The sequence below is a fragment of the Crocodylus porosus genome, unplaced genomic scaffold (genome assembly GCF_001723895.1).
Source record: "Crocodylus porosus isolate Cpor-Errol unplaced genomic scaffold, CroPor_comp1, whole genome shotgun sequence".
Taxonomy (NCBI): Eukaryota; Metazoa; Chordata; order Crocodylia; family Crocodylidae; genus Crocodylus; species Crocodylus porosus.
The window spans coordinates 22,317,212-22,325,850 of NW_017728911.1; the positions used below are offsets into that span (position 1 = coordinate 22,317,212).

General features: G+C 43.0%; 1 protein-coding gene across 7 annotated transcripts in view; it reads right to left on the reverse strand.

The window, feature by feature from the left end:
* The window catches only part of MYEF2 (myelin expression factor 2), a 23,923-nt gene that overhangs the window by 3,425 nt on the left and 11,859 nt on the right, over positions 1 to 8,639 (reverse strand). The window contains exons 11-15 of one of the 7 annotated variants that reach the window (XM_019533606.1): positions 8,238 to 8,288; positions 8,097 to 8,138; positions 7,923 to 8,018; positions 7,690 to 7,788; positions 765 to 836 (exon numbers count right to left, since the gene is read on the reverse strand). In XM_019533606.1, the coding sequence (XP_019389151.1) occupies positions 765 to 836; positions 7,690 to 7,788; positions 7,923 to 8,018; positions 8,097 to 8,138; positions 8,238 to 8,288 (360 nt within the window). Of the gene's footprint in view, positions 1 to 764; positions 837 to 7,689; positions 7,789 to 7,922; positions 8,019 to 8,096; positions 8,163 to 8,237; positions 8,289 to 8,639 lie in introns of all 7 variants that reach the window. The other 6 variants (XM_019533605.1, XM_019533610.1, XM_019533609.1 and 3 more) reach the window with 6 other exon arrangements.

Sequence of the window (8,639 nt, forward strand, 5' to 3'; positions counted from 1 at the left end):
GGAGGGGGGGGGGTCAAGTGCCAGAAATAATAATATATGAACCTACTAGCACCCTATTAAAAATACCAAAACATTATAATAATTATTATTTACATACTTATACATTAAAATATAAATAATCTATACAAATTTCATTTCAAAAGTTGCAGGACATTAATAACTCAGAGGTTTCCCTTTGGTAAGCACAAGGGATCAGGAAAACAAATGTGCCACCAAAGATATCCACCATCAAAACATCAATGGTCTTTCATTATCCTGGCTGGAATAGTTAAGTCTCTTGCATATGATTTTTGCCTTCACACAAAAAAGATAAAGCAAAATTTCAGCTCTCTGAAATTCCATACCATTCATTTCTAGTTTAATTTATGGCTATGAAATGTTACAGAAATACCAGAGTTCTGTTTTGCAACTGTCCATACAAATACCACTCCCTACACCTTTCTTCTGAAAAAGACTTACTTAGAACACAGTTTGTTCTACCACAGATATTTAAAGTATTTAAGAAAGCACTAATTCCAACACTAAATGTTAAGAGAGAATGCAATAAGTGAGGAAAAACTTAAATATTACTTATAAAAGAAATCACCGCTAGCAAGAGAGCTCCAAGAAAAATGAAAGTTAGGTCACAAAACCTGGAACCATTCCATCAATGTTTTCCTACCACTGATACAGCATTGCACTAGAACAAGTTAAATTACTTTCACAAATCTTCTGCTACATCTATACATTGATCATTTACATTCTTTTAAAACCAATCAACCTACTCATTCCAGATCCTACTGGGCCCATGCTAGGAGTTCCCATTCCTCCTGCAAAACCACCAACCATTGCACCACCTAAACAAGGACAGAAAAAAAAAAAAAAATCAAAAGTGATAGATGCTAAGACTACAGCTGTAAAGACAGAGCCACACAGTATTAGCAACTACACTAGTTAACATTAACCACACACACACACTCTTACCTGGTCATTCTTTTCCGTGGACTAATTTCACTTGTACAAACTAAGTATGCGGCATTTTATCATGCTGAGTGGGAGGCATCTAACAAAACGTATTCATACTTTTTCCTCCTGGGTATTTAGCTATGCCCCTTTTCTTCTCCTTTAGGCTTTAAGATGCTTTCTAAAGCTTCTCTCTCAGGTAAGGAATTACTTTTCCCCACAGATACATCACCAATAGAGTAAGCTACATGGAACTAAACAAGTAGTCTACTAAAATGATCTCAAAAGTACTAAAATAAGACAAAAGAACCAGCTCATTGAAAAAGTTTGAAAAATCTCTTTGGTTAGAAACAGACAGACAAATCACCTATTGTGCCAAGATACATCCTGGGATAGCTGACCCACTTCACTGGGCAAAACACATAGTACAGGTGATGTGATCTTGCAGGACAACAGGTGACATATTCCCCTCTCCCAGAGATGAACCTCCAGCAATATCTTGGGTTTCCAGAGGTTGCTGAGGAAGCCACTCTGCAAGCAGGGAATCCAAAGGCACAACTCTGGAAGTACAGAAACCCAGGACACTCTGGTGTGGTATACAAACCGGGGCTGGGGCCCATCACTCCAGCTTTCCTTGCTTCTAGAGAAATATCCCCAGGATCTCTGGGGACAGTCTCTGGAGGCAGGGAAAGTTGGGGTTCCCCAACTTGCAGAGGTATACCTCCAGCAATCTCCAAGGCAAGTTACTAGAAGCAGAGCATCCTGACTTTTCCCGCTTCTAGAGACATGCCCCAGATATTGCCAAGGGTGTGCCTGGAACCAGGGAGAGCCAGGCAACTACTCCCCAGGACTGAGGGGCTCAAATCTGTGCAAGCATTCCCAGGGAGTGCCTGCCCAGGGAGACAAGAGGGCACACAGCTCCAAACTGCCAGAGCAATCTTGCCATCAAACAAATACAGAGGTCCACTGAAAGCAGCACAATTTACTATTACCTTTAGTCACAAACATGGCACAACAAAAAAGCATGGATATACATTTGCTTTCACTTTGTGCCACCATAAAAATTATGGCGGCATAGAGGCTACATCTGTTTCTAACCTTAGCTCCCTCATTCCCACTGAACGAACCAGTGCAAGAGCAGGAATGTAACTCCTTTTACTCTCCTGAATTTATATGAGATTCAACACAATGAGTCAGAAGGTAGAAGGAGATCTTAAGGCTAGGGACATACATTACACATAAAGCAGTTTAAGTGACCAGAAACTGGTTTAATTAAACTTGTAACAGAACACATGTTCAGTGCACATAAACCAGTTTGAAAACAGCTGAAACCAGTTTGAGATAAACCTGGTTGAATGAAGTATCAGACTTAACTGATTTGGCTCAAATCAGTTTATGCAATGTCTGTCCCAGACCCCTTGCTGGTTTAAAGATAAATCAGACACCCTCAGCATCCTGGCGTGCTGTCTGGGCTGGGTGGGGCTCTCTGCTCCACAGCAGGACTGGTCCCTCCCCTCTGCTCCCTGCCTGCAGCTCCAGAGCCTGTCTGCTTTCCTTCACCAATCCCTGCTAAGCAGGAATTCACCTCGCCCCTCTGCCTTGTGGAGAGGTGTCTGTGTATTAGCCACTGCCAATATTTGGTCTACTACACCAAATCTCCAAATCAAAAATCAGGAGACCCATTAAGAAGTCCAAATTGAATTGGAAGCCTCCAAAGTGATCTGGAGAATCTCCAAAATCGGCCATAAACTATACAAGTTTCCTTTGCATAAAGTAAATCCAATTTGTTGTATTATAAACAGGGATAAGGCTCTGCTTGCTGCCACTCCCCCAGCCCCTGCTGCAGCAGCCCCAGGAGCAGCCAACACCAGCAGCAATGGAAACTACGGGGGGCAGGGGGTGGAAGAGGCAAAAGAAAGGGGGAAAAAGGGGGGCAGGGTGTACTTCTTGGTGATCCATGCCCCCCAGGGAGGGCTGCGGAGCTGTACTGGTCTCTTCCCGGGAACGCGTGCCCCCAGAGCTGCACATGGGATGACAGCAGGCTGCCACTGCAGGCTGGGGCTGACAGCAGCATCAGGCTGATTCTTCCTGGCACTCAGGGTGAGCAGCAAGCAAAGCCCCAGGTGTCGCAGGGTGCAACTCAGTTGTCCACTCACCCTAGCCCCCCACTGCAGTGCCCCCCAGAGCAACCAGCACCAGCTGCAAAAGGGAACTGTTGGGGGGGGAAGGAGAAGGAGGTGTGCCTCTTGCTGCTCCACTCCCCAAGGATGACAGCAAGCTGCCATTGCAGGCTGAGGCTGGTGGCGGCACTGAGTGTTCCCAGCACTCACAGCAAGTGTGCTGAGCACCAGGAAGAGAGTCAGCCTGGCAGCCTGCTGTCATCCCACATGCAGATCCCAGGGCACATGCCCTCTGGGAAAAGCCCCATGTCCCCACAGCCATCCCAGGGGTCGTAGAGCAGAAAGAGGCGCGTCTTTCCCCCTCCCACCCTGCTGACAGTTCCCATTGCAGCTGGTGGCAGTCGCTCCTGGGGCCACCGCAGCAGGGGCTAGGGTGAGCGCAGATAAGCTGCGCCACGTCCTGTGCTGCCAGGGGCTCCACTTGCTGCCACTCCCCCCAGCCCCTGCTGCGGCTGCCTGCATCACGGCATAACACAGCCCAGGAGCTGGGGTACGTGGGGACAGGCACAGCACAGTGCAGCCCCAGGAACAGCACCCCTCCCCCCACCACCTGGGAATGTCTCCCTAACCCTTAGGGCTATCCAAAGCTTCAGTACCTGATTTGGCAGCCAAATCTCTGAAATCAGGAATTGGGCAAATCAAATTGGGACAATGATTTGAATGCACTGTCCCTCAAATTGGCCAAATCCCAATTGAATACTTGCTGCTTCACACAGGCCTACTAGGTACTTTCTGTGCTGAATTAACAAGTAGCTGGTAATGTCCCTCTGTTGTTTTCTTAATTGGGTGATAAACACTGTTATCAATTCCCTGCTGGAGCCTGGCCACACCCCCTTCAGCTCCATGCTGTCAAAGAAAGGGAGGGCTGCTCTAGCACCCCCCAGTTTCTAGACTGAACCACCGGAGGCATGTGGCTGCATTTCTGAGATGTCCATCTGGTTACAAAACTAATTTAGGCTAACCAGGTTAAACTAACCTGCAAAGATTGAATCAATTCAGGCTCAGGCTTTCTGAATGTCTGTCCCTAGCCTAAAATCCCAAATTAAAAGTTTCATGGCAGGACTGTGTAAATCTACTGCAAGCAAGTCTGCAGGTGCAATGCTAAGGAGATGAAAATATGCACCACTTTAATGAAAATCCAAAAAACCTTGGGAAAGGAAAGTAGATGTAAACTACAGAATGGCTGGAATACAGAGGACTGTGCAGCACTATATTTCATCCTTCATAAAAGAGCGAACACTGTCCAGATTGTGTAATAAGCAACTAAAGTGCCTTTTGGTCTGAGGAAGAAACAAGACTTAACTCTCTTCCAATAAGCCTAGGTTGCTGACAGATGTGAAAAAGAGAAAACACACTTTACTGGAAGAGGCAGAGTATTAGCTCAGCCCAGCTCCACAGCATCTGTATAGCTCATGTGCTTCAGCATGGCTTTTTGGTACTTTTATCTAATAGCTGATTCAAATCAGAGGAGCACTCCAAGTTTAAAGCGTAGGGAGGTTGTTTTGTTTTGTTGTTGTTTTTTGTTTTTAACGTCTGCAAGCCACCCTAGTTCCTTTAAAAACCATGGTCTGAAAGCCAGGGTAAGAAAAGCTCAGATGCACTGAACTGACAAAGCCAGGGTCCCTGAAGAGCCAGCAAACATTAAAACTTCATCCATTTAAAAACCATGTCCACAAACTACCACCTTGATAACTATTATGCATGCTCTTGCAGCTGCCTCACTTGTGAGCTAACAATAAGAACAAGTGGGAGATTACACAGGAGCATACAGGAAAGGATGCTAAAGAACTAAAAAGCATTTCTAGTCTACAGTACCTGCTGGAGAATCTCACATTATACGTTTCCATTTAAATTGTGATAGGATCCCAACTCGGCCTCCCACAATTGCACATCATCCCAATAACCAAAAAACCCAAGTTTCCATTAGGCCAACACATTCTGTTCAATGTACTGCAGGGGGCAGGAGGAAGCCTCCTCACACTTGGGCTGATATAAAACACTTTTTGCCAAGAAGAGGTTTCAAACCAATTGTACTAAATGTCATCATGGTACAGTAAAATCAAAATCTGAGCTTGATTATACTAACTGGACAATCAAATTAGTCATCCAGATTTTTGAAGGGAATACCAGCCTCCACAAATAAGTAATTTTCTGCAAAGAGCGTCTTATTAATGATCAATCCCAATTCAAAGACCCCTTCATTCCGACTAAAACCTTCAATACCAAAATTTCTGAGCAAGTCAGTTGCCAAGGTAGGTAGTCCAACAGACCTCAATATGGGTCAGTCATAATTTCCATTAAAATGTCCTTGATGCTGCAACCAAATCAGAAAAAGAGTCCTGTATAGCAAGCAAACACCTCTTGACACAGGCAATACAGACTCTTGGGTGAAAACTGCCTTTAAAATGCACACAGATATACATCCCTGGCCCATTTTCCTTAATTAAGGTAGTATCAGTATAGATTTTCAGACAGGAATACACTAGGGTCTTCCTTGCCTAGAGTGGTATAAATCAGTTAAGACATAAATCCCTAATAGCTTCTTTTGTACAGTTAGAGGTTTCTACAAAGTACAAGTTTGATTTTTCTATAAATTGTAACTTTTAAGCTAGAGGGCAAAAAACAACACAACACATTTTAGAACCCAAGGGACACTTTTTAACCTAAAAAGACTATGACACTTTTGTTGAAACTCTTTAAAAATTCAAGCTTTACTCAAACGGTTATGCAATTTTGAAACTGACACACTCCCCTCTCTCTACCCCCCACCTCCCAATTTAAGTACAAAATGGAATACAGCCATAATATGGTAGTACACTGGCCCTGTCAAAGAGGCAACACTGCTAATATCATATTCCTGCTCCACGTGGTGTTTAAAGGCCATGATCACAGAAAGCAAAATGCAAGCTTTATAGATACTATTTAGGCAATTACAGCACATGTCAAAGTGGTGTTTCAAGAGTGAAATCCAAGTACGCTAGATTCTTCAGGAATGACATGTCAGTACTGCCTTACTAGGTAAGTTTCTACTAGTTGAGTAGAAAGGAATTATGTTCATGCAACCTCAAGTCTAGGTTTACTTGTGTGGAAGAGGTACCCCTCTTTGCTTTGAGTTTCTCTCCCAAAAGAACAAAGTTTTCTTTTGCTTAAGCAGAGGAACTTCCTTTGTGAACTGGGACCCGGCCACACACTCCTATGGCCAACATGAAGAATCCATTAAAAACAAAAAAACAGGAACATGAGAGTAGGCACCTGAAAAAACCAAGAAAGGAAAAAAATCCCTGCCTCTAGGTTCCTATACCATGCCCCTCACCACTCAAATGCTCGATTTACAGCAACCACCCTCAACCTAGAAGGGGTTTGCATTTTCATTTCCCTCACTTTTAAGGATCTGTTCAGTCATTTTAAATCCAGGATGCAGCAAGAGAAAGACCAAAAAGGAGCACCTTAGAGTAAAGGCACCAGAGGCTCTAATATCCACTCAAAATAATCAAATTAACCAGATTGCAAGATAAAACTCTTTTTACATTTCTGCACAAACGGAGGGAACTGAATCATCCCATGATCAAGGCAGGGAAACTAATAATTCAGACAGTTTTTTCTCATTCAAGTGTGGTAAACAATTGAGCCTTGTAAATTATGCTTGGGTTGCCTTCAGAAGAAAGAGAAGGCTAGTATATGCACTGCTTTATTTAAAAAATATATATATATCTATATATCTTAACATTTTAAGTGGTAAGTATAAGCCAGCCTGTGCTTCTTCCAATGAGGCCTCCATAGAAGGAGTCTGGTCACTCAACCACAAATTATTCTTTGATTTTTACTGAAGGAGGCTTCACTTTAACAGGTCTACCCCAGCAGGATGGCAGCAGTTAGCTAATCTCCACAACCTGCATGGTCATCCCAGGTTCTACTTCTGTAGGAAGCTGTTGTCTCAAAGGAAAGCTGGAAGAGCAGCAACCTTTTTCACTGAAAAAGCCAAACATCCCTGAACAACACAAGACAGCCCATGCTGAAAAAGGTTAAATGAAATCTTTTGAGCATGTCTGCATCAAGAAAGACAGGAAGCAGACTGGGTCTGTTCAATAGCAAGGGGGCACTAAAACTTGCTGTTCATCTTTAATGCCTCCTACCAAGTGTGCATTAGTGAAATGGGTCCACAGAAATTCATAAGACAAATATCTGTATCACTGGTAAAGGGTTTGTTTGTAGAAGAGGACCATAGATTTCATAAATCATTCAAATACTGAATAAGTTATTAGTTGCATTAACTCAAATAATTTAGTTATTCCCTTTTTTTGCAAAAACATAAAAAGGGCTATCTATATCTATATGCCACTTACACAATTCCATCTTTGTATAGGGGCAAAAAGCCCTCACTGTATGTAAAAAGACCTAAGACTTATCCTCAGGGTAGCCTATTTTTGTATTTTTTTTTGATAGACTAGATAAACCCTGGTTGAAAATAAGGGGCAGCCCAGTTTACTTCTTCCTTCTCTGGAAAGTGTTAAATACTTATAGGAGACTGTGATCCACCATGAAATTTTAGGTTTGACCGTTATCATACCCATTCTTCCAAAAGAATCTCCAAAGCCACGGTTCAGGGCCATATCACTGCGACCAAAATCTCTTTCCATATTTCCTCCCATTCCACCACGGAACATTTCTAAAGAGAACATAAGCAAAAGTTGCAAAAGAGCAAATCGCACTATGTATTCAACAGAAGATGTGCATAAAATACTTTTTCTGCAACTGCTCGTTAAGAAAATTGAATTTAAAGCACTAATTCATTAAACTTGCCTCCCATGCCAGTTGCCATGCCTCCCATACCAGTTCCTATTGCTCCACTCATTCCACTGCCCATATTTCCTCTGAAGTCATCAACATTACCCATTCCTATGCAAAGAAAAGGGTTTTAGTACAAAAGATAGTAATTAAGAGGGTAGTAACAGAGATAAAAAAGTGCTCACCTACCTCCCATTCTGCTGACACCAAATCCACCCATGTTAGTCATGCCTTCCATTCCAAATCCAATGAACCCTATATAATAAGGAAAAGTGTTTTCTATACAATATTTTAGTAGTCAACATAAAAAGAAATCACCACCACACGTACCTCCTCCCATTCTGTTCATTCCTCCAAATCCTGGGCCATCCATTCCCATACCTAAAACCAGAAGTTGTAATTTAAGACACTGGGGGAAAAAAAAAAAACCCCAACCATTCTTCATATTGCTACATTTAAGCAAATCAAATCAAATGCACATTAGTCATTTGACCACACCCACAGGAGGCCTCAAATGCCTCTACACAAATGCTCATAGTATGGGCAACAAGCAAGAGGAACTCACCCTCCTGCGGGCTGACACCAGCCCGGACATAGTGGGGATTACGGAAACGTGGTGGGATGAAACGCATGATTGGGCGGTCAATGTCAAGGGCTATAGGCTGTACAGGAGGGACAGGATAGGAAAGAGAGGTGGGGGCGTGGCGCTCTATATGAAGGAAGAATACACAT